The sequence below is a fragment of the Bos indicus x Bos taurus genome, chromosome 19, assembly GCF_003369695.1.
Source record: "Bos indicus x Bos taurus breed Angus x Brahman F1 hybrid chromosome 19, Bos_hybrid_MaternalHap_v2.0, whole genome shotgun sequence".
NCBI lineage: Eukaryota > Metazoa > Chordata > Mammalia > Artiodactyla > Bovidae > Bos > Bos indicus x Bos taurus.
The window spans coordinates 20,986,597-21,012,561 of record NC_040094.1 but is presented as its reverse complement, the minus strand read 5'-3'; the positions used below and the strand labels follow the sequence as shown (position 1 = coordinate 21,012,561).

Genomic DNA, 25,965 nt, shown 5'->3' with positions numbered 1-25,965 from the left:
CTCACGTGTATGCGTCCTGCTGCAGGCTGCCATTTTGGGTGAGGGTCCAGCTTTCTGGGCCCTTAGCATGGGTCAGCCTGCCTCCCCTGGTCTGGAGGGACTGGTTTTTCCAGCTGGTGGAGGGGTCCGTGAGGAGTTGGCAGGGGCAGAGGGTTTTATGTAAATGCCCAGGGAGTGCTCTGGGAACCGGGAGGCTGGTTTTCTCTAAGACACGCAGGGACTGGCAGCTCCCAATTAGCCAGGCCAGGTGATGTCAGTGCTGCTTTCCTGGGTGGCTGCGCCCACTCCGACTGGCCTTGGCAGAGGTTCCTGGCTATTACCTTCTCCCCTGGGTGGGAAGGGAGCCAAGGGGGCCGCCATCCAGGATAGATGCCAGGTCCCCTCCCAGCGTATTCCCCAACCTGGGGCCTGAACCACGTGTGGGGACCCAGTCCTGGAAAGTGCCATGAAAAACCAACCACACACTCTACAGCAAAACTTTAATGGGGCAGATATTTGAACCCTCCCCCCAAACCTGAGAGGCTGGGGAGAACTCAGTATGTTAGGCCGGTCCCAGAGACTGTTGCCATGACAACTGCTGGTAGGCTTTGCTGCCCAGGCGGCTCTAAGCCTGAGTTTCAATAAATAGAGGACAAAAGGGTCTGGTCGCCCACCAAGCTGGGGAGATAAAGACCTGGAGTGCCAGACAGAGCAAGCTGTCATGCCTGTGACCTCTCACGGGTACACGGTCAAGTGTACACACCTTGGATCGTGTGCACACACACAATCCCCCCTTGCCAAACATCCTCACATGACACACCATCTTTACACACACACGCGTGTACATACACACACTTTCCTCAGACACACAGGACTGAGCTCACATGCCTCTTCCTTGCAGACACACAGGAGGTTAGATATACATGTGCCTTTCAAAGTTTGGCTTGGAGCCTGGTGTCCCCTCCCAGCTCACAAGAGTAGGAACGAGGTGGGTCTTTCTGGCTTGGGCCAGATTATCCCTCAGACTAGGGGCTAGATGTTGTGACATTTGCCTGGCTGACCCCACAGAGGCCTGTGGTGTTGGACTGGGCCCAGGAGGGGAAGCTGTGCAGGTCGAACATGGGGATGCTCCAGCTGTTGATGGCCAGTGTGATGACCAGAACCCCGATGATGTTGAGCATGAATCCCGCTCGGGCCTGGGGTGAGGAGAGCCAGTCTGAATGTGTGGGCGCTGAGCTGGGCCAGCACCTATCCCTTAGGTATTCACGGGTGCTTGGAGCTCTCTCACTAGCAAAACTCTCCCTGGGAAGTCCTCTTTGGAGTCTAACCTGCGGCACAAGGCGACGTCCCCACCGCTGCCTCTACTCCAGTGCTGACGGGGAAGGGGCGCTGCCAGGGCCCTGAGTCCATCTCCCAGGTGTGGGTGCCTAGCCTCTCGGTGCCCCTACATTCCTCACTCCTTCTCTCCCTCTCAGTGGTCTAGGCCTGGCAGGGCCCGGAGACCCTCAAGTGGGGACCATGCCCTCCCCTCCCCCCCGTCACCCACCCCAGCGGGGTCCACTGTCAACTCCGAGGATCTCAGAGGCTTTAAGCTACTCGGTGGCCCATCAAGGTGGAAAGACAGGGCGGTGCGTGCTGAGGCATTTGAGACCCCTGCCACTCACCATGTCTGTCACTCTGAGGCCTCCGAATGAGAAGGCGATGGCGTTGGGCGGGGTGGCCACAGGGAGCATGAAGGCCAGGGAACTGGCAAGGGTGCAGGGGAGCATGACGTAGAGAGGGTGGATGCAGATGGCCTGGGACTGGAGGGGGAGACCGTGGGGCAGAGCAGGTCTCAGCCCCCCTCCCAGAGGGGAAGGCCTGACCCCCAATTCTCCTTCCCTCTCTGAGGGCCAAGCCCCACCCCCACCCCAATACACACTCTGGCCATGAGCCCACCACTTCTGCCAGAGGGCACTGGGTGACCTGGGAAGGGCCCCTTGACCTCTCTGGAGGGGATAAGTGTGCGGCCCTGCCCAGTGGGGCGTGGGAAGGGGAGGGACTCATAAAACGGATCTCAAAGGGGCTCAGGGTGCTGTCATCAAAGGCTGCGGGAACGCTCCTGGGGAAGCAGGGGCTAGGGACGCTCCAGGAAGCAATTTCACGCCGTCACCTCAGGAACGACCAGAACCGGAACTGGGCCAGGGATGTGGGGTGGGGCCACCAGTGAGCCCCGGCAGGATACTCCAGAGGTGACGTCACCAGGGATGGAGTGAGTCAGGGGCCAGAAGGCCTTGGGGCCCAAGGTTACTGAAGAGCCTGGGGAAGGGTGGAGGCTCGGGGGTCCTTTCTCAGAAGTGAGAGGAGGGAGGGGGCAGACGGTTGCTCTGACCCTGGCTGGGATGGGCAACAGGGCTCCCTGGAGGAGGTGTGTCTCCCGGTCCAAGCTCACCATGGAGGCCAGGATGGGCAGGAAGAGTGTGGTGGTGGCCACATTGCTGGTGCACTCCGTGAAGACGGCAATCAGGAGGCAGATGATAAAGGCGATGGCAGCAGGCGGCACACTCTCCAGTGGGGTCAGCTTATCCCCCAGCCACTTCGACAGGCCCGATTCCTGCAGGCAGAGGAGGGTGGTGGGTGAGAGGCTGGGCCGCCTGGGGCTCCAGAGTCCCCGGCTGAGGCTCTGGGGAGGGTCCTGCTCTTGCCCACACCTCTCTAGAGTCTTCAGGGTCAAGGGCAGCTTGGGAGGGAATGAAGAGACCCAGCTGAAACCAAAGTCTCCCTCTCCTGCTTTTTTTTAAAATCAATTAATTAATTTTGGGTTGTGCTGGGTCTTTGTTGCTGCACGGACTTTTCTCTAGTCGCGGCAAGGGGTGGTACTCTCTACTTGAGGTGCGCGGGCTTCTCATTGCTGGTAGCTTCTCTTGTTGCGGAGCGCGGGCTCTGGGGCGCGTGGAGCTTCAGTAGCACAGACTCAGCAGTTGTGGCACATGGGCTTAGTTGCTCCATGGCATTTGGGAGCTTCCCGGAGCAGGGATCGAACCCGTGTCTCCTGCATTGGCAGGTGGATTTTTTACCACTCAGCCACCAGAGAAGCCCCCTTTCTTCCTCTTGAAGGACATTTGGATGTGGGAAGAAAGAGATGGGTAGCAAAGAGAAGGGGTCAAAGGGCTTTCTTGGGAAACGTGGGGCTTGGTGGGAGAAAAGACCTTTGGCCCCACTGACTCCTGTTCTCCCGACCTCTCTTCTGGGGGTCCCTGGCCAACTTTAGCCCTCTCCCAGCCCCCACCAGCCCAGCAGGTTGGGAAAGAAGGGACCTTGCTCCTGGCAAGGAGGGAGAGGGGGAAGGGCCCTGGTAGAAACTGGGAACAGGCTGGCAGGGGGACAGGGACAGTCACAGGGTCAGAAGAGCTCCTGTAATGCCAGACTGTAAATCCCAGGGAGCTGGGACTTTATTTTATACATCATCACCCACTTAGCACTCAACACCCATTACAGAGCTTGGCACAGTTACTGAGTGCTTGATGGTTGAACTAACCAATCCTTGACCCAGGAAAGCTCCTGTCTATGCAGTGAACGAGCTTAGCCAGAATCCCGAGGCCTAGGGGTGCAGGTTCATGATTCCCCTCTTGGATGGAGGCTCTGCAGAATGATGACCCGGTCCCCAGAGCCTGGCTGGGTATGATCGTGGCACCCCCTGGTGGCTTCAGCCAACAAACTGCATCAACCCAGTGCTTTCCGTCCACTCCCTGGTGTTAAAGCTGAGGTGTTCTCTGTCCAGCAGGGGGTGAGGGAAGGGCCTGGGTGGTCCTGAGTACAGTCCCTGCTCACCAGAAAATCCTGCCTTCTCTTTGGCTTTGAGAACCCGACTGGGCAGAGCTCCCTGTGGCCCGTGTTTTCTCTCCCTCCCTTAGGGCTCTTACCTGTCTCTCCAGCTGCTGCAAAGGCTCTGCCCACCAGGGGGCTCCCATGTGGGGGGTCAGGGCTGCCCGGGATGGGAGAGAAGCAGGGCCCCTCTTTCCCTGTCACAGGGTCTCCCACCAACGAGGCTGCGGAGGGGATGGGGTCTCTCACCTCACTGCCCTTGGCCAGGGCAAAGCCACCACCCAGAAGGATCACGATATTCCAAGGCATTTTCTTTTTTACTATATCCCAGGTGAGGAGGGCAGGAGGGGCCTTCAGCTTCCCTGGGTTTCCTACTCCCCAAGCAGAAGAAGTTGGGTCACCAGGAGCCAACAGGCTTTCCCTCCCCTCCCCTCCCCCTGGGGGCTGTCCAAGCGGTCTTGATCAGAGCTTAATGCATGGAAGAGAGGGACCCTCAGTTCTGCCACATCTTGGCTTTGTCCCTGAGTCCCTGTGCCCTTGGCAAGTCAGCCCAGCTTCTCTGGGCTTTGTCTACTCCTGCCGAGTATGGTGGGAGTGGGGCTGAGTGCCAGAAGGCAGGGTCTGCCCAGAGGCCCTTCCCTGCCCCAGGCCAGGTGCTTACCTGGTTTCTGAGTCAGCCCTGGGATCTTGGAGGGCACGATGAACATAATTACAGCAATTAAGATGGCTACTGTTCCATCGGATGTCATGCTGTGGGTGGGGCAGGGAGGGCAGGTTTAGAGGCTCAAGGCTACTCAGGGTCATGAGGGGGAGGGGGGCCTCCCTCCTGTTCTGAGTTGGGGGCCCTGCTTCCTTCCCTCCTCCCAGAAGTATTCCTCCTCCCCACAATCCTCACCTCTTCCCATTCTCATCGGAAAAAGCCAGGTTACCCCAGCCTGTGAAAAAGCCTGGTTCCCGAGTGAACCAGAGCACCACCAACAAGACAAAGAGGAAGGTGACAGCCTTTTCCGCGAAGTTTATGGGGCCCAGCAGCTTGTGCTCTCTCCGGATGACTTCGAAAGCTGCTCGCTCCTGATTCTTGCTCTGTTCCCCCAAGCCAAAGTTCTTCCGGAAGCTGCAGGTGGGGGTGGGGACAGCTTGTGAGGGCCCCCACACCAGGCAGGGGAGCAAGGGGCTCTGAGTGCCTAAGGTTTTGTTTCTTTTTGATTGTTGTTGTTTAGGCCTCGACAAGCTGCTTGTGGGATCTTAGTTCCCTGACCAGGGATTGACCTGGGCCACAGCAGTGAAAGCTCAAGTGTCAACCACTGGACCACCAGGGAACTCCCAGGAGTGCCTGTGTCTTAAAGGCTGAGACATGCAGAGGCCTCCTTAGGGTTACTACACTAAGACTTTGATGCCCCCAACATTCTGGAAGAAAAGCAGAAGACTCTGGTTTATAAACTCTATTCATAAAGAAGGCTGAGCACCGAAGAATTGATGCTTTCTAATTGTGGTGTTGAAGAAAACTCTTGAGAGTCTCTTGGCCTGCAAGATCAAACCAGTCAATCCTAAAGGAAATCAGCCCTAAATATTCATTGTGAGGACTGATGCTGAAGCTGAAGCTCCAATACTTTGGCTACCTGATGCCAAGAGCTGACTCATTGGAAAAGACCCTGATGCTGAGAAAGACTAAAGGCAGGAGGAGAAGGGGACAACAGAGGATGCGAAGGTTGAATGGCATCACCGACTCAATGGACATGAATGCAAGCTCTGGGAGATGGTGACAGACAGCTAAGCCCGGTGTGCTGCAGTCTGTGGGGTTGCAAAGAGTTGGACACGACTGAGTGACTGACAACTGGTTTGTCAGGGCTCTTATTTAGCAGAGGGGCTGGTAGGGGGTGGGGCTTCCCTGTACTTGGCCCTGCGCCATCTGTCTCACTGACCCCTCCATGCTTCCAGGAGTTTTCTTGTGCTGAGCTTTCCCTTGCTCAGAGTGAGAAGGCCCCAGAAGCCTGGACCCTGTGCTTCCTTCTGGCCCTGACTCATCACTCCTCTCCTCCAATAACTTTTCAAGAAATCCTCCCCTCCCTCTCCTACTGCTTCTGGGCACCCTCTGCCAGCCTGAGCCCCACCCACACTGTCCAAAGAAGCACAGGGGTCTGCAGCCTGTTCCACATGCACTGGTTTAACTCACGTTGATGTTTAACTCTTTGCTTGGGCAAATCTCAACTCCCCTGCTGGACTGTGAGTTCCTTGGGGGCAAAAATCATGTTTCACACATGTTTAAATCCTTTATGGTGCTTGGCACTGTGTTGGTCTCTTTGACTAACACTTTGCTTTGTATCAGCCCCAACCCCAACCCAATTTCCCTGCACCTGCCCAAGCAATGTTATAGCAACGATGCTTTAAAACTTTCAGTGACCACCCCCTGCCTGGGTAGGAAGGACAAATAACAACTTATATCACAGTAACACTCATACCACCACTCCTAGGTTGGACTCATAGCAGACATCATTAATCAATCCCAGACTCGATTCCTACTGAGCCCCAGCAAGGTCTCACATGATTTTCAACTTGGAGCTCTAGTGACAAGGGCTGGAAGTCAGAATAAAACCTCCTTACTACTCTTGGCCTCAAGAACAAGGTGGCACATAAGATTCCCCCATAATCTCTCCCTGCCTTCTTCTCCAGATGTGTATCCTGATACTCCTTTTTTAAAAACAATTACATTTTTTCTTTTGCAATTAATGTTTTTTCTTTTGTGGTTAAAAAAGTATTTTTTGGCTGCATCCGGTCTTAGTTGCAGCATGTGGGCTTCCTTCTGGTTGTGGTGGCTAGGCTGCCCAGCAGCATGTGGGACCTCAGTTCCCTGACCAGGGACAGAACCTGTGTCCCCTACTTTGGAAGGCAGATTCTTAACTACTGGACCACCAGGGAAGCCCCCTGATTCTCCTTTTTTTGCTCTTTATGTTTCAACCACACAGAACTGGAGTTTCCCCAAACCCGGCATGTTCTTTCTTGCCTCTTTGTACAAGCTATTCCTGCTGCTGAATGTCTTTACTTCATCTTCTACCTGGCTGACTTCTAACTCAGCAAGATTCAGTTCAGGTGTCACCTCTGCCAGGGGCCTTCTGGAGTCTCTGCTCTCCTGGGCTGTATTCCCACAGCACCTAGGCTTCTGTCTGTCACTGCCCCCACCTTGTCATCACCCCTTAGATGGTGAGCTCCAAGGACAAGGCCTGTGCCTAGCGCTTGCAGTGTTTTCAGGACCAGGCACACAGTAGGAGCACAAGCGTCAGCACTTCTATAACTGACAAGCTCGTAGCGTGCACTCCTTCAGCACCTGCGAGAGGGCTGTGGGTCATTATGGAGTGGGACCTGGCCTGGGCACCAGAAGATCTGGTTTTCAGTCCCAGCACTGACATGTCTAGCTACGGACCATGCCCCGAACCTCAGTTTGCTTATCTAATAAATGGGATAATACTTTCCAATCGTTCCCCCCACTGGGGGACCAAGGGCATAGACGGGCCTCGGGAGGGAGAGGTTTGCTCACTGAGATGGTGATTATGTCCTTTCCCAAAAGGCTACCTGGGTACCCAGCTGGGCGCTCCCAACGGGTAAGGGCTGGCACCTGGGCATCTCTTCCCCTTTCTGCCACTTACTCGAATCCTAAGAAGAGGATCTGTAGCCACACCCAGGAAAGCAGCAGTAAGATGATCATGGCAGGGAAGGCAAAGCCGAACCAGGAGGCGAAGTTCACCACGTTGCCATTTCGGGGGAAGATCCTGAAGGGGAATAAGGGCTGCTGTGTGGCATTGCCTGGTGACAAGCCAGCTCCCTTTGTCCCCCAGTCAGAATGCAGACCCTCTCCCCCCTCAATCACTCACGAGTTGACCTGGCCTTGCAGCACCAGGTTTGGGGTGGTGCCGGTCAGGGTGGCGATGCCCCCGATGCTGGCCGAGTAGCACACACACAGGCTCAGTCCCTGGCTGAAGCGGAGCTGCTCCTTGTTCTGCTGTGTCTTGGACTCCGAAGGAGTCGGTAGAGCAGGGCAATCCTGCTTGTTGTCTGGGAACAAGGGAGAGCTGGGGTCGGGAGTGGGTGCAGGGCCAGATTCGGGGAGCATGGCAGGGGCTCCATGGCCTCTGAGGTGCCTTGTCACTTAGCAGCCTAGACCCAGGCTGGGGGGAGGGCCGAGGCTGCCCCCAGGTCTGGAAGGACAGGCACTCCCTGGGGTCTCAGGATGGAGTGACCCTCGGATACCACCTGGCCCAACCCCTCTCAGGAGAGGGAAACTGAGACACAGAGAAGGGAAGAAGATTATCCAAGCTGCACAGGAAGAGTGGAGCCCGGACCCCTGACAGCCCACCCAGGCTCCTGCTCTCGGCCTGCCAGGGTCACCTAGCATCTCGGTTTGCCCAGGACTGAGGGAATTCCCAGCCTGTGGGACTTTTCATTTCAAAACCAGGAAAAATCTCAGCCCACCAGGACAAGCTGGTCACTGAACTTCTTGCTTCCCTCTTCTGTCCCAAAAGTTGCCAAGATATGGATTTCCCTGATGGTCCAGCGGTTAAGACTCTGTCCTCCAAAGCAGGGGGGGGGGTGGTGTAGGATCGATCCCCAGTCAGAGAACTAAGGTCCCACATGCCGTGGGGGTGTGGCCAAAAATTAAAAAAAAAATCGGTGCTCAGATGACTCCTCCTATCATGAACATCATCTCAGACCCTCCCCAAGAGGGGTTTGGGACAGGGCCTGGCCTCACCTTTCTCATCAAGCTTGGTCTCTTCCTTCTGTTCCTGGAGTTCAAAGGCAGGGTTGTGCCTGCCCTCCTCAACATCCCTGTCTGTGGGCATCTTGTGCAGCTGCTCCAGAACGGCGTGGGCTATGGGCAGCATCATGGCGGTGGTGGCCGTGTTGCTGATCCACATGGACAAGAAGGCCGTAACCAACATGAAGCCCAGAATCAGCCTGGCGATGGACAGACCCACACACTGGTGTTCCAGCATTCCTGCAGGGGCTGGCGGCCCAGAATGCCCACACCCCAGGCCCTCCCGTCTTGGTCTGTGGGGACTCACAGGGCGGGCCGCACCCCGATGATGAGGAGCACGCGGAGGGCAATGCGTTTGTGCAGATTCCAGGTCTCCACGGCAAGGGCCACCATCATCCCCCCAATGAATAGGATGTTGGTGTCTTTCAGGTACTCAAGGCTGACCTGCGTGGGGACAGGGCTTACAGGGTGCTGATGCTGCTATTTCTGCCAACAGAAAGAGGTTGGTTCCCTGGGCTCTTGGACCCAAATGGAAATGGTCTTTGGATCCCCCACTGTTGCATATTAAGCAGTTTCCTCTCTTTCTGATTAACCCGTTCTCCCGTCAGCAATGACTGAGAGATCATACAACCTGAATCCTTCCATGCTTAAAACCACTGACTGGGAGAATTTAATGCTGTTTCAGAATCTAAAGTTGTGGTTCTCTGTGGTCCCTGGGTCAGCATCATCACTGGCCTGGAACGTGCTAGAAATGAAATGCTTAGACCCTGCCCCAGATCTATGAAATCAGAAACTCTCGGGTGGTGCCCAGCAAAATCTTTGTTTAACTGGCCCTGCAGGTGATCATGGTGCGTGCTCAAGTTTCAGAACCACCGAATTAGAAGGAGACAGACTCTTTGGCTGGCTATCAAGCCCCCTTTCCCTCCCTAGCCTAGGCCTAATTGCTTCCACTTTGAATTAACTCTTGACACCAACTGTGCCCCTGGCATTTCTAGAATGCCTTCTTCCTGGTCTTCCAGCTGACTCCTCCCTCTGTGCTCCCCGACCTGCCAGGCAGAGGCAGGGACCCATCTTCCATGCGCTCTGCCTCTGATGAGGTTTCTTCCATCATCACCATCCTAGGGAAGACCCCTCCATCCTTGGGAGCATGTCCTCCTGTGAATGGGGAGGCTTACCGTGGAAGCAGTCATTATGCCCATCATGGGGAACATGATGACGGGGAGGAAGGCAGTGACGGCCAGCGGTAGCGCCTCAGTGCACCAGAGCAGCGCCATGAGGATGATGGTGTAGGCACAACAGGCTTCCTGCAGGCAGGAGGGGAATAGCAAGCTATTGGAGGGGGCAGGTCTGTATCTCAAAATCACATCACTTCCTGTCCCCAGAGGAAACAGACCATTTGCAACAGTGCAGGGAGACCCTGTAAAACTCACAGCCCTTGATTCCCAAACCCAAGTTCTCATTTAAAAATGGGGATAGGGACCTCCTTGGCAGTCCAGTGGTTAAGAATCTGCGCTTCCCCTGCAGGGGGTACAGATTCAATCCCTGGTTAGGGAACTAAGATCCTTTGTGCCATGCAGTGTGCCCCCCCCCCAAAAAAAAACTAAAAATGGAAATAGAAAGCAAAGCACTGACCACCTTGTATTTAGCCCTGGGGAGTCTAGACATTATAATCCATCTGTTGAATATAATCCTATCCCCTTGGGGATTGCAGGGGGCTTGGATGAGGAGTCTTAAATGAGATGGGGGGCTCATCTCAATGAAACCGGGGCCTGGGAATTGTGGAGCACCGCCTGGAGCTCTGACCTCCCCTCCTTTATCAAGAGTCTATAAGAATACATCTATTTGTATGACGCTTAAATAGTAATTGTTCCTTCTGCTAGCAGGTGAGTTCCATGAGAACAGAGTCAGTTTTGCAGCATCTGGATCCTCGGAGTTCAGAACCCAGGAGGCTTCAGAGCAAATCTTTTCTGAATGATTCACTAATCATTGAAAAGTTTTGGGAAAGCCAGGAGTCTCCTTCCAAGTGATCCTGGCATGACCACTGCATTGCACAACTCCAGGAGGTGTCATTCACATTTCTAGCATATGTGAGGGGCTTCCCTCATGGTCCAGTAGCTAAGACTCCAAGTTCCCAATGCAGGGGGCCCAGGTGCTATCCCTGATCGAGGAACTAGATTCCACATGCCAGAACCCAGAGTTCACATACTGCAACTTAGAGATCACAGGCCACAACTGAAAGATCGGGACATGACAATAAAGACCCCGAACACGAAAAATGAAGTTCCGGTGGGCTGCAACTAAGACCCAGAGCAGCCAAATGAGTAAATAAACATTAAAAAAAAAAAAAAAATAGAATATCTGAAAAGTTCCACCATCCCTGTGTTGTACAGAGAATTGTGGAGTAAACCCTGAGTCATAGCTTTGTGAGTCTTGGGGTACCAGAGGCCCCCCCCTTTCCCTCAGGAAGCTCCCAAAGCTAGGAAGGCCTGACTTCAGGCCTGGTAGGGGACCTAGAGCAGGAAGTCGGCCAACCAAGACATCAGGGGCCCACCCACCTTTACGGGGCCTCTCTGCAGGCCAGGGGAGGGAGAGCAGGCAGGGGAATCATTAGCCAGAAGGAAGCCTCCAGGAGGGGTACTTGGATCCAAGCCTTCTCAGGGGCACCTGCTCACTCTTTGTTTGCCAAAGGAAGGGGCTGCCTGCTCGGACAAAGCGGCTGGGGGGCCCCTCCTCTCTTACCTGTCTCAGCTGCCCTGCCCCTCTTGCCCTCTCCACCTGGTATGGGCTGGGCTCCCCCCTTATACCTCAGGCCCTTAGTACCCTGAGGTTGGAAGGAAGGTCTCAGGGAGAGGAAGCTGCTGTTTACTGAGTAACTTCTAGGAGATGGGTGTTTTCAAGTTTGTAGTTAGAGCCACTTTTGAACTGTGATGTTGGAAAAGACTCTTGAGAGCCCCTTGGACTGCAAGCAGATCAAACCAGTCCATCCTTAAAGAAATCAGTCCTCAATATTCATTGGAGGGACTGATGCTGAGGCTGAAGCTCCAATATTTTGGGCACCTGATGGGAAGAGCCGACTCACTGGAAAAGACCCTGATGCTGGAAAAGATAGAAGGCAGGAGGAGAAGGGGGTGACTGAGGATGAGATGGTTGGATGGCATCACTGACTCAAGGGACATGAGTCTGAGCAAGCTCCAGGAGATAGTGAAGGACAGGGAAGCCTGGCATGCTGCAGTCCATGGGGTCGCAGAGTCAGACACGACTGAGCGAATGAACAACAACAAGTTATAGCCACGGGTGGGTGTGGTGGTCTCATGTTATAGAGGACCTCCAGGGGGTATGTGGCTTGCTCATGGTCACAGAACCAGGGAGGGGCAGAGCCGGGTGGGAACCTAGGCAAGGTATCCAGGATTGCACAATTCCCAGAGCACTCCCCGTGGAGTCATATCAGTGGCAGGCCAGGGGGTGGTGTGACATATAGCCTGCACACTAAGTATCTCTGATGCCAGGCTCACTTTTTTGTCCATGAAACGTCCACCACCTTTCTCCCCCGGACATAAACTCATTGGCACAGTGGGTGGGGAATGCCTTGATCCTTGAGCAGAGACTTACACCTCTTCCTCCCCTAGCTGGAGGTAGATTCTGCTGAAATCGCTGTTTCTTCAACCATTTTCTCAGTTACACTGATGTCATGGCCTGTTACCCATCCTCCCCCGCAGACTACGGGCAGGCCAGCTCCTCTGGACCCTAGTGTGGCCCCCACCCCCTAGAATTCTTTGGCCAGAGACGAGGAGGGGAGCTGGGGTGGATGATTCCGCTGATTCAAGAAGATAGCTTTGTAAAAAACAACAGCATAGCTATCGTTGAGGTCTCCTCCATGGACATCGTGCTCTCCACGCTTCAGGTTGTTCCAATTTCACATTTAGTTGCTCTGTGATTTAGAAATGACTATTGTTCTCCTTCAGAGAAGGCAATGGCACCCCACTCCAGTACTCTTGCCTGGAAAATCCCTTGGACAGAGGAGCCTGGTGGGCTGCAGTCCATGGGGTCGCTAAGAGTCGGACACGACTGAGCGACTTCCCTTTCACGTTTCACTTTCATGCATTGGAGAAGGAAATGGCAACCCACTCCAGTGTTCTTGCCTGGAGAATCCCAGGGACGGGGGAGCCTGGTGGCTGCCGTCTATGGGGTCACACAGAGTTGGACATGACTGAAGTGACTTAGCATAGCATAGCATAGCATTGTTCTCCTTTCACAGATGAAGAAATAAAGGTGCCAGTAAATTAAATATTTCAAAGTCACACAAATCAGTGAAGAATCCAGACTGTCTGGTTCTTGAGCCCCAGGGTTTTGCCTTCTGCCTTGAGCTTGACGCCTTGCAGGTAGGGGGTGTCCTTCAGTCTTGAGCTTGCTGTGGCTAGCAGGGTGAATGGGCGTGAGTTAGAGCCCAGGATCGAAACAGAACCATTTTCACTGGGGCCTGCCACTTCCCCTTGCCTGGCTCTGGGCAAATTGCTTCAATTCCAGGTCTCCATTTGCACCCTCCAAAGGGAGCTGTGAGTACCAGTGTGTCGAATCTATGGCTTCTGTACTTTACAACTTTCCTGCATCCCTCTCCGTATCTGTGTGTCTCTGGGTCAAAACCGGGTTCAGAGTTCCATTTGGCAGTCTTCCCTGGCCCTGGTGGCTCTGGGCCTGTGTTCCCATCCCGCCCTCCCAGGCAGTCAGTCCAGCTGTAGCATAACTCACTGACCTGCTCTTCCTGGATCATGGGGCTCTTAACTTGGGCGTGGAATGCCAAGGGTCCATGAAGCTGGGTGGGAAAACTATTTCATCTTTTAGCTAACATCTAACTAAGGTTATGAACACAGGCAACACAACTGTAGAGCTGGGTTTTTTTAATGGCCGTGCCTCTAGGCTTGAAGGATCTTAGCTCCCCAACCAGGGACTGACCCGGGGCCCGTAGTGGTGAAAGCGCACTGAGTCCTAACCACTGGACAGCCGGGGAATTCCCCAAACCAGACAACTGTTGATGGTACTAATGACCATTTAGTCAACGATATTTGATTGTGATTGTCAGTTGTTAGGGACCTGTAGAGATCAGTGGCTACAATGATCTCAAAAATGCATCTCAAAATATTGTTTACATCCATCTCTATCTTGAAATTGTGGTAGTAATTATATCAACACCGGATCTTATTTAATGCTTTAATAAGGAAACACTTATATTTCTGAACTGCAATTAATTTTTTTATACTTTTATAACCGTGTTCCAAAATGATTGGTTTCCTTCTCCATCCCATACATTTTATTTTGTGCATTTCAAAGCAATATTCTGAGAAGGGCCCAGAGTCTTCACCAGGCAGTCAGTGACATTCCTGGCTCAGAAATGAGAACAGAACCCAGGGGATCCTTTCTCTTTGGTCCCTCAATGTGTCTGATTCCAAGGTCTGCATTCCCCTGCTTTAGAAGTGAGAAGTCGGGGGACTTCCCTGATGGTCCAATGGTTGAGAATTCACCTCCCAAAGCAGGGGACGTGGGTTCCATCCCTGGTTGGGGAGCTAAGATCTCACATGCTGTGGGGCAACCCAGCCTGCGCACCGCAACTACGGAGCCCATGAGCTCTAGAGCCTGTGCTCCCAAACTAGAGAAAGCCTGTGTGCCACAACAAAGACCCAGTGCAGTAAGAAGAAAGCAAAAGTGGGCAATTGGGAGTCAGACTTGGCCTCCCAGGCCACCGTATACCCTCTGCCTTGCTGCCATCTCTATACACCGTGGGCTGGCCAAGCTCAGATGGTGGCCTATGGCATGGGACCCAACTGTCTTACTCCTCAACCTGCTGCACTGCTCAGCTCCACACGTTTCAGGTATATATTCTCTCTTTTTTTTTTTTTACACCCTTAGTCCCCCTACCTCTTCTGCATAGCACTCATTACAATCTGTACTTAAACATTTGCTCTCACAAATTTCTTATGATGAATATCCATCTTTGCCATCAGACCGTACTCTCTAGGGAGCAGGGTCTGGATCTGTTTGTGCTCACACCAGCAGGGTGTCTAGCACCTCTATGGAGTTGCCACTGGATGAATGAGTGGATGAATATCAGGCACTGGGGCACAGACATAATTCAGGCCTGGCTCCAGCGCTCAGGGAGTCTGAGTGCCCTACGTGGGCTGGTTCATAGTCATGGCGGATTGCCTGCCTGGCAAAACCAACAGCGAGCAGATGAGATAAATGCTCAGATGGCTTCCAAACCCCAAGGCTGGCAGCTTGCTTCTTTTGTGATAGGAAACAAAAGTCAGAGGTCAGAAAACCTGAGTGCCCAGGCCCAGCTTTACGGCTGCATGTCCTTGGGCAAGCTATTTAACATCTCTCAGCTTTGGGTTTTTTTTTTTAAATAAGAAATATTGAACATTTCCAACTGTATACACATTGCTCTCTTTTATGAAGTGTCCTTGTCTACCAATAGAGATAAGAGAAACACCCACTTTGCTGGGTTATTATGAGGATGTAGGATTTGACCATGTAGGTTTCAGCTGTAAAGAACTGCGGATGACAGTGAGCAGGTGGCCTGGGTTAAACTTGGCAGAGAAACGTGCTCCTGGGCTGCTGGGGAACCAGGGTGGATGCATGAGGTATAAATAAAGATGCTGGTGCCAGGGAATCTAGGGCAGACTCTGGACCCTGGGTGTGGACAGGGTGGGGACCTGAGGGCATCATGGCCTTTACCCTTTACTGGCACAGAGAAGCCTAGGGCAAAAATGTCCACAATCTCAAAGATGTTACATCTTATTCCTCCTGGGGATTGAAGGTTAACCCAAGGGCAGGCTACTCCCACTGCTCCTCTGCCCTGGCAAGTAGGGATGCTGCGGGCAGGGAGCACTACTGGGTCTAGGGAGAGAGGCGAGGTCCTGGGTGGCAGCCAGCACCACTGCAAAGGGGAGACCAAAGAGTGGGGTCCCAGAGAAGGGGCCCCTTCTCTGAGCCTCCTTCCATCTGGGCTGAGGAAGGCTTCCAGAGAGAGCAAACTGAGTGGGTGCTGAGGGATAAATAGGAGTTTGGTGGGTGGGGGAAAAGTGTCAGCATGAGGGAGTGGGCACAGAGGGACAGAACGAGGCACAAACGATCACATACATTCTTGTGGGGGAAGGGATCAAATGCTCAGGAAGAGTCTCATTTGCCCTGAGAGGAATATAGGACTTTATCTGGAAGACAAAGGTAAGAGGGGGAGATCCTTGGAGGACTGTAAACAGAGAGAGTGACATGGTCAGGTCGGTGTGTCTATTAAAAGATCACATGGAGGCTGCATATGTGATTTTTTTTAAATGTCTGTAAGTATTTGTATACACATAGGAAAATCTCTAATTCAAGAATTCTTACCCTGTTTTTGTACCAGGATCCCCTTGGCAGCCTGATGAAGCCTTCCAGCTCCTTCTTAGAATAATGTTTTTAAATACATTTAATAAAATGCACAGGATCACAAAAGAAACCACTTATATTGAAATAGTTATTAAAATATGAAAAATGGGCAAGATAGTAACATAATGTGATGCTTAACTAGTAAGCTCTTCACTGGCTAGTGGCTACTGTAATTTCAAAGTCATGATGAACGTCAACAGTATGTCAAGGTCCTGGCAATAGCTCTCATACGATTTGAAAATATCTGTGATTCCTATGGGTGGCAAACTCAAAAATATTGTTCATCCTATGGTGGCTTGATGTCTACATTCATCACAGAAGAAAATGCTTCATTCTTTCACGCTGTTGGACTTTGTACAATGTGCATGTATCACCTAATTAAATAAATCAATCTCCTCAAGATAAAAATAGGGGGCTTACACCTGCAACAGTGTGGCAGATGGATGGGCAGCCATGGAAGCTGGGAGTTGACAGGTGGCCAGGCTGGGCTGTCCAGTGGGGAGATGACAGGGGTGCAGAGAAGGTCATGGCAGCGTAGATGGACAGGGAGGACAGACTTCAGAGATAGCAGGAGGTGGAAGGCAGAGGGTCTGGGTGATGGCTGCTGGGCTAGGTGGGAGGGGAAAACTCTAGGTGCCTTTCCTGGGTGTCTAGAGACACAATGACCCTGAGGAGAGGAGCCATGTGGCAGGACTTGGGGAAGGAGGATCAGAGTGGTGTGTGTGTGTGTGTGTGTGTGTGTGTGATATTCCAGGAATATTAGGCCCATCCAAATGCCTAAAACTTTTGAGAGACTAAACATAAGAGGCAACCATGGACAGTCCTTAGGCAAACATAAGTCCTTCAGTCTCTGTAGCGACAGTCCTGTAGCCAAACCACAATCTCCATAGCAACTGGCCCCCACAAGGCAGGATTTGCTCAATGACTTGCCAGTCTCTTTAATTTTGCAGGCTGCCCCTACGCCCGCCACTTGCTACCACCACTTCCAACTCAGGACCAACCAGTGAAAGCCATATTTGATTTCCAAACAATCAGAGAGGACGCCCTGCTTCCAGTTAGCCTTCCTGCAATGTCCCCCTAACAGCACCCTCCAGTCAGGGCACACCTGAAGCCTTACCTCTCTCCACTCTAAAGCATCCCTGCCCCTTGCCTTTGAGGCTCTGCCAAAAGCAGGCAATGGAGGCTGACTACCTTCTCTCCTCTGCCTGATCTCATTTGGCTGATCTTTGTTTATTTCTGTGCCTTCATGTGAATGCATTTGTTGCATCATCTTCTGCTTTAAGAGGCCAAAGGGAAGAACAATGGGTCTGGGTGTCAGAGACAACAAAAGTGGGGGGAAGAGTTCTGACATCAGAGTTTGGGCCAGGGCCAGATCCGCTTGTGTCCACTCAAGAGCAAACCAGCAGGTAAGAGATGAAGAGAAGCGAAGCGTTCCCACACTCCTCCGTGCATCTGATCCCCACAACAGCCCTGGGCAGCGCTGTTGGATTCTGTTCAGGAAACTGTTCTGCTAAAGTCTCTCTGGTTTTCCCATGCCTGACCTTCATTTAGCAGGTGCTGGAAGTGAGGACACGATTTGGTAATCTGGGGGCAAATTTCGAATTGGGGAACCTTCTATCTCTTCCCTAGGAATCGCCCTGGCTTTGGAGGCTGGCTCCTACTCTCATGACCTTCAGAGGTCACAAACCTGACTCCGCATAGTCCAGTGCTGATCAGGGACCACACTTCACTGCCCTAGGGGACACGCCTTGCCTTCCTGTTTCACTGGTGGGAACACCAAGGTCTTCATGAATAGAAGAAGTAAGTACATCTTCATGAATAGAAGAAGAAGTACATCTATCGGTGTAAGTCAGGTATCCACACAGTGCCCGAAACGCTGTGTTGTGTTTTCTTGTTGCTTAGTCACTAAGTTGTACTCTTTGCAACACCATGGACTGTAAACTCACCAGGCTCCTCCGTCTATAGGATTCTCCAGGCAAGAATACTGGAGTGGGTTGTCATTTCCTTCTCCAGGGGATCTTCCTGACCCAGGGATCAAACCCACATTTCCTGCTTGGCAGGTGGATTCTTTATCTCTGAGCCACCTAGGGGGCCCCTTTTGTGTTTCCTAGGGGCGTGGAATTCAGCCAAGGAGCAGAAGGGACAGGATGTTTACCGAGCCCTGGGTGCCAGGCAGTCTACCCACACAGGTCATCTCGTTTAGTTGGGACAGCGGCCTCTTAGAGGTGAGAGGCTTGGTAAAGTTACATGGCTGCTCATGCTACCAAGTGGATTTGGACCCACATCTATCTGGCTCCAAAAACCCCTGGTTTGTTCCTGGGCTCTGCCATCTCAACCAAGTCCAGGAAGTCTCAAAAGATAGAGGCAGGTCCCAGAACCGAGGTCCAAATGCTTTGCAGTTTTCAGGCCCACCATACTGGCCCATCTTTGGGGTTCAGGAATAGCTGGCAGTGAGGGTATTTTGGGCTTCCTCAGTGGCTCAGTGGTAAAGAATCCACCTTGCAATGCAGGAGCCTCAGGAAATGTGGATCCCTTGGAGGAGGGCATGGCAACCCACTCCAGTATTCTAGCCTGGAGAATCCCATAGACAGAGGAGCCTGGCGGGCAAAAGTTCATAGGGTCACAAAGAGTTGGATATGACTGAAGTGACTTAGCACCCGTGCAAGGGTATTTTAGTCACACAGCACTTAAAGTGCACATGCTTACACATACCTACTACTCTTGTATCCTAAGAGTAAGAGATCCTAAAAACGAAAAAACCAAAAAGACTTCCCTGTTGGTCCAGGGGTTAAGACTCCATGCTTTCACTGCAGAGGGTGCAGGTTCCATCCCTGGTTCTGGAAGTTCCACATGCCGAGCAGTGTGGCCCAAAACAACAACAACAACAAAAATAAGCAAACGAAACTGCAAAGCAAGAAATCCTGCCCTCTATTCTTGCTGTAAATACAGTCTGGATTTCAGCTAAGCTCTGTCCTGGCAAACACGGTACCACAGGGAGACGGTTTTCACGAGTGCTTCTGTTGGATCCTGGGAGATATTTGCATTTTCAGCTCTAATTTGGTTGGATGGCATCATTGACTCAATGGACATGAGTCTGAGCAAACTCTAGGAGATAGTAAAGGACAGGGAAGCCTGGCATGCTGCAGTCCATGGGGCTGCAGAGTTTAACACAACTGAGGGACTGAAAAACAGCCACTCTTACTTACTGCCTTTTTGACCTCTAAGCAAGTATTTATCCCTCCTGACCCTCAGCATAAAATCCTCACTCCTGCCCTGGACCTTGCAGGGCTGAGCTTGGCTGACCTCTCCCCAGTTCTCTAAGGTCATCTGCTCACTCAGTTCTCCCTGCTGTGCTGGCCTTATTTCCTTGCCAGGCTCACCCCTGGCCTTGGGCCTTTGCACTGTGGGTTCTGCCTAGACAGCTCTTGGCCCAGAGCTGGGCTTGGCTGGCTCGTACTCGCCAGTCAGGTCCTAAGGTAAATGTCAGCACCCCAGTAGGCCTTCTCTGGTCACCCTGTCTAGAGCAGCTCCTCCCCAAGCCATAGTCACAGCCTGCTGCATGCCTTGCATTGTGTGGCCAGTATGTGTTTTCTGTGTGTCTTCCTACCCCACCCCTACCCCCAGGATCGCAAGTTCCCTGAATCTTACTTTCCATCCCACTGCCCCTAAACAGTAACTGTCATGTGATACTTTTCCTGATGAATGAATGAATAGATGTAAGGTTTCCAGCACATCATTCTTAGGCATCTGGTTGCGGGGTTGGGGGAGCACTGAGATCTCAGACCCCACTGTCCCCCAACCACTAGGAACCCTCCAGCCAGTGGGTGATGGGAATTTCTAGGATTCTGTTACCAATTCTTCAAACACACTATTTCCAGCCTTTGCTCCTAGCATTCTCGTCACCTGGCCTGCCCTCCACTAATGCTTCTCACTGTTGAAATCTCACTCCGCCTTCAAGGCCCAACTCAGATCCTCCCTTTCCTCAGTTGGAAGGATTTTCTCCCTCCTCTGAGCTCCTGCAGGCTTCTGGCTATCGTCTGGGTGGCAGGAACACATGGTCCTCTAGACTGAAAGCGACTTGAAGACAGAACATCTGTGTTCCTTTTCAGCAACCCCTAGCACAGAGCAAGGACTCCACAGACATTCTAGACTGAATGACAGTGGAAGGAAGGATTGATGGCTGGGTAAACACGAGGCAGACAGCTCAAGAGGTGACACGACAGGGGATCACCCTGCATCCCTAGATAGCCTCGGCCAAGGCCAGATTCCAGTCCAGACTTTGCCTTTTTCTAGCTGGGACTTGCAGAAAATTCCTTTACCACTCAGGATTTACATGTCTGTAAAATGGAGATGGAAGTAGTAACCTCATAGTAACTCAGAGATGATTGTGAGAAATAAGTGGGTTAGTGCTTTGAAGTGCTTGGCATAATGACCAGCACATAAAAAATACTCAAGAAATGTCAGCGAGTATTATATGGACACAGGTGTGAGCTGAGTTTTTTCTGGGCCTCCTCCTACCCACTTCAGGGGCCAGGGGTGTGGAGGTAAGCTTGGAATTCACTGCAGAGAGCAGGGACTCAACAGGAATTGAGGACAGGGCCGTCTCTACCCACATTCACTTGTTCACTCAGTCATTTGACAAGTATTTGTTGAGCACCTACTATGTGCCAGGTGCTGAGGATTCTGCATGGAAAAAGGCAAAGTCCCTGCCTTCATGGAGGTTACATTCTAAAGTAGGGGGATCAGAGAATAAATGGGAACACATCATTTCAGAGACTGAAAGCCCTTTAAATAACAGGTTTTTTATAAAAATGAATGATTGGGACTGCTCAGAGAAGTTTTTTCCGGGTGGATTTCAATGGACACCTAAAGAAGGAAGCCTCTGGGAGAAGAATATTCCAGGCAGGAAGATGAGCAATTTGAGGAGCAGAGAGAAAGCTAGGGAGGCTGCAGTGCTAAGTCGCTTTAGTCGCTCCTGACTCTTTGTGATCCCGCCAGGCTCCCCTGTACATGGGATTCGCCAGGCAAGAATATTGGCATGGGTTGCCATTTCCTACTCCTGGGGATCTTCCCCGTCCAGGGATCAAACCTGTGTATTTTATGTCTCCTGCGTTGGCAGGCAGGTTCTCTACCACTAGCGACACCTGGGAAGCCAGGCTGGAGAAGGGCAAATAAGAACAAGGATACAGGGAAGGAGAGGAAGCGTCTGCAGGAGTGGAGCCCTGGGGACTTGTGGCCTCCCTGACAGCTTGGATTTTAGGTTTGACAGGAAACCTATATGGGGTTTTAAGCAGGGTAGTGACATGAGCTTATGTTTGGAAAAGACCATCCTGGCATTTGGGTGAAGAACGATCTGGGGACATAGAAAACAGACTTGTGGTTGCCAAGTGGGGGTGGAGGTGGGGGAGAAGTGGATTGAGAGTTTGGGATTAGCAGATGCAAAAAGTATTATATAGAGAATGGATAAACAATAATGTCCCACTGTATAGCACCTGCAGCTATATTCAATATCCTGTGATAAATAATAATGGAAAAGAATATGAAAAAAATATATATGTACAATTGAATCACTTTGCTGTACAGCAGAAATTAACACAGTATTGTAAATCAACTATTGTTGCTGCTTAGTTGCTAAGTCCTGTCCAACTCTTTTGTGACCCCCTGAGCTTTAGCCCGCCTGGCTCCTCTGTGCAGGGGATTTCCCAGGCAAGAATACTGGCGTGGGCTGACATTTCCTTCTCCAGGGGATCTTCCCAACCCAGGGTTGAACCTGTGTTTCCTGCTTGGCAGGCAGATTCTTTACCACAGAGCCACCTGAGAAGCCCCAAATCAAATATGCTTCAACTAGAAAAAAAGAGAGAGAGAGAGAATGGTCTGGGGACGGGTAGGGATGGGAGAGAAACTCTGGTGGCCTGGACCAGAGAGGAGGCAGTGGAAAGTGACTCCATTCAGTATATTTTGGGGAAATTTAGTCAACAGGACCTGCTGGTGCTTGCGGAAGTGAAGGAAAGACAGGCACCAGGAATGGCTCTGAGGCAGACGTTGAGCCTTCTCTTGATACGTAAGATCAAAAAGAGAATCAGCGGAGAGAGATGAGGGATCAGGATTGTGTTTTGAGTAGGCCAAAGGCATTTTGCGTAAAAAGGAAGGGTTCGGCGGGGGGAGGTATCCTGTGTTAGTTGGGTAATTCAAGTTTGGAATTTAGAGCTGGAGTTACCAACTGGGGAATCATCAGTCTAGAGGTGCTTTTAAAGGCAGGAGAAAACAGGTCACTAGGGCAGGAGTGACGATAGAGAGAAGGAGCAGGAAAAGTAGTCAAGGGAAGAGGCAACCCAGGAGAAGCCAAAAGAAGACAGCGCAGCAAAGAGGAGGGGACTGGCTGTGACACATGCTGCTGAGTGGTTGAGGAAGGTGAGCGGGGACCAAGGGTTCCGTGACATGGATGCTGATGGGCACGCGACGAGAGCCCTCTAGGTAGGTAGAGCCTTCGGGAGCGGAGCTGTCTGAGGAGAGAGGGGCAATGTAGACAGTCTCAGAGACTTTCTGTTGTGAGGAAGAACAGAGAAAGTGGGCATGCGTGCGGGGACTGTAGGATTAAAGGAGACTTTGTTTTTTAATGAGATTCGTATTAAGGCTTGGAGAAGGCAATGGCACCCCACTCCAGTCCTCTTGCCTGGAAAACCCCATGGACGGAGGAGCCTGGTAGGCTGCAGTCCATGGGGTCGCTGAGAGTCGGACACGACTGAGCGACTTCACTTTCACTTTTCACTTTCATGCATTGGAGGAGGAAATGGCAACCCACTCCAGTGTTCTTGCCTGGAGAATCCCAGGGACGGCGGGGCCTAGTGGGCTGCCATCTATGGGGTCGCACAGAGTCGGACACGACTGAAGTGACTTAGCAGCAGTATTAAGGCTTGTTTGTATGCTGATGGGAGAGATCAGGCAAAGACGGAAAAGTTGATGATGCAGGAGAGGAGAGGATAATTACAGGAGCAAAGTCCTTGAGAGGGACTGGTAGCCAGGGCCCCAGTGGAGGGGCTGGCCTCGCAGTTAGGACACAGGGCAGTTCATCTGAGTCAGGATAGGGGAGGCAATGTCTGTAGGCAGGAAGCAGGCGGTAGGTGGGGTGCAGGCGACAGGTGGGGTACAGCCCAGGGAAGACAGGGCCTCCTGACACATCCCACCCTCACCAGGAAGCCTGGCTTCTTGTACTGACTCGGGCTTTCCTGAGTGACGGTGGGCAGGTTACCAAATCTTTCTGGGCTGTACTTTCCTGGGGAGTAACATGGGAATCACGGTTCCTGTCCAGCCTTCCTTCTGGGGTTAACACACTTGGTTAACTCAGCCTGTTTGGAAGCCAATCTAATGGGTCCTTATCATAGAGATGCCACTGGCTTTGGCCTGAGATGAGGGTCATCTCAAAGGTCAGCGGGGCCTTGTCACTGACCAGGAGCTGTGCCACTACCTCCCTGTTCCTTATCCTTTTGGAACACGTTGAATAAAAAGCCTGCCTCAGTTTCCCTCTCTGAGCAATTGGCTCGTTGAGCAGCTGGCGGGTGGCGGGGGAGTGGGTGTGGGCTGGGGCCAAGTTCAGAGCCAGGATCGGTCTCAGCCTTCCGGAGGCAGACAGCACAGGCTTTGTAGCCAGCCCACACCACCAGCTCTGCCACTGTCTATGTGACTTGCCAGAGACAGATTTCCTGTGAAACTTGTACTTCAAGGCCACCTCCACCTCTAAGTATCCTTCCCAAAGTCCTGTATTAGTTTTAGATTCATAATTTTGTCTTCTTTTACTTACTAGATGATCCCCAGGATCTGCCCTGGGATTTTGGGTGACCACTTTCCAAAATGGGAGTCAGAACCTGCTTCCTAAGATTGGGGAGAGGGTTACTGGATGTGTGGTACAGGGCGTGCAGCGGGGGCCTCTAATAAATGAAAGCCCAAGTTATGAGTCCTGCTGTTTGCGTGGGGTGGGCAGGAAGCGGTAACATTTCCCCCGCCATCCGAGGTGTGCATCTGTAGCGCCCACTGGCAGGATCCGCATGTACGATTAATTCTTTCCACCCCTCCTCCGCGGGCGACTTAGCTCTTGGGATCACAGGTGAGCACCTTCACTCTCTGTTTGTACTCTTAAAATTTCACAAACTGCCCAAGGCTGGTTTTCTTCTAATCCCCTTCTTTCACTCTCCAGCTGCTAGACCAGCTCATACTCTCCTGATCAACCCCATTGGCTTCTACCTGCACCTCCTTTATGGAGCTGGTTTTCTGCCTCCTAAGGCAGTAGATGTCAAGTGGACCTAAGCAATTCACATTGAGCTCCCACTACTGGATACCCTGCAAAAGCCGCTTTTGACCTCTTAACCCCTAAGACTCAGCAGGACCAGGAGGAGATAGCCTCAACTCCACGCTAACAGGGATGAGTGGGCTTTGCTGGTCCTAAAAATGCCCCACCCTGGGACAGATGGTCCCTCCCCTGCTCCTCTGGAGCTTCCCTGTGCCCAGAATCCCAAGTCCTTACCTTGGTCGGGACGAGGATGGGCAGAGGCAGCAGGAAAATGGGTAGGAAGAATACGATCAGGTAGAAGCGATAGGCCCACAGGCCCTGCCAGCAGGTGGCCATGGTGTGGGCCCACGAGGGCTGCCTGGTCACCCTCTGGATCCAGGGAACTGCAGGACGGATGGTGTAAGCAGGCAGGCGGCTGGGCAGGCTTATATAAAGCCGCTGGAGTGTTAACCATTGACCCACCCTGGCAATCAGAGTGTTTTTGGAGTCCGGGAGGTGAGAGTAAGGAGGAGAGACCTGCAGGAAGTATAAAGATCAGAAAGACTTTACAAAGAAAGGGAGGAGGGCAAGACCAGGGAATAAAAGGCTTCAGGTTCTTTCGAGAGGTTAAGCCCAGAGTTAACTCTTTCTGTGCGTGGAGGCTGTGAAGGGCTGCAGCCAGAGGAGCTGGAGAGGGGAGGGTGTCTGGGAAGCCCCACAGCCGGCATCCCCATGTCAAGACCCAGAGCGCCCTACCTAGCTCCTCTCTCCACCTACTCATGCAAAACTGAGTTGTCTGAGCTGTTTATATGGGGCCTGTGGTGGGGTGGCCCTTCCTGCAGAAACACCCTGCCCTCTGGGGGTTTCCAGTCTAGGACTGAGGAAGGGCTGAAGTAAGCCCTTCTCCTTCCAGATATCCAGGAGACTGTCAGAACCACTGGACTACCATCTCGTATTCACTGTGTGCTTTTGACGCAATGACTGAATTTTGAAGCAGCTGCTGGCTTGTTAACGTATTGCTGTATGGTAGGTATACAGCGCAGGCTTCCTAGGTGGTGCTAGTGGTAAACAAGTCGCTTGTCAAGGCAGAAGATGCGAGAGACTCAGTTTGATTCCTGGGTTGGGAAGATCCCCTGGAGGAGGATCCCACTCCAGTATTCTTGCCTGGAGAATCCCAAGGACAGAGGAGCCTGGTGGGCTACAGTCCATAGGGTTGCAAAGAGTTGGACACGTCTGAAGTGACTCAGGCACTCACGCACGCACAGGTATACAGCAAAGGTTCACTCTTGTAGATTCTTCCTGGCCCCCCATCCCCACCCCAAACTCCCATGGAACACCCTCAAAAATATTTTCATGTTTTGGAAACACATTTAATCTCTCCATTTATCCATCCATCCACCAAACACATATTTGGCCCTGATTATATCTTCAGCCTTGTACTAAGTGTTAAGGATGCAGAGAGATTAAAATGCTGCTGGTAGGGACCTTCCTGATGGTCCAGTGGCTAAGACTCTGTGCTCTGCAGGGGGCTCTGGTTCAATCCCTGGTCAGGGAACTAGATCCCACATGCTGCAACTAAGAGTTTGTGTGCCACAGGTAAAGATCTGAGTGCGGCTTCCCTGGTGGTCCAGTGGTTAAGAATCCGCCTTGCAGTGCAGGCGATCCCTGGTCCTGGAAGATCTTACATGCTTTGGAGAAACAGCCCAGGTGCCACAACTATGGAGCCAGCATTCTAGAACCTGCAAGCCACAACTAC

At 52.2% G+C, this 25,965-nt stretch overlaps 1 protein-coding gene across 1 annotated transcript; it reads right to left on the bottom strand.

Moving 5' to 3' along the window:
- Positions 1-462: 462 nt before the first annotated feature.
- On the bottom strand, positions 463-24,642 carry SLC13A2 (solute carrier family 13 member 2). The gene is made up of 12 exons (XM_027518838.1): positions 24,465-24,642; positions 9,706-9,834; positions 8,838-8,974; positions 8,525-8,730; positions 7,650-7,830; positions 7,425-7,547; positions 4,679-4,897; positions 4,445-4,533; positions 4,033-4,154; positions 2,411-2,572; positions 1,644-1,781; positions 463-1,175 (listed from the first exon to the last, which is right to left on the bottom strand). Exons 1-12 carry the CDS (start codon positions 24,564-24,566, stop codon positions 1,005-1,007), a joined length of 1,779 nt encoding a protein of 592 aa, XP_027374639.1. The 5' UTR covers positions 24,567-24,642; the 3' UTR covers positions 463-1,004.
- Positions 24,643-25,965: the final 1,323 nt, after the last annotated feature.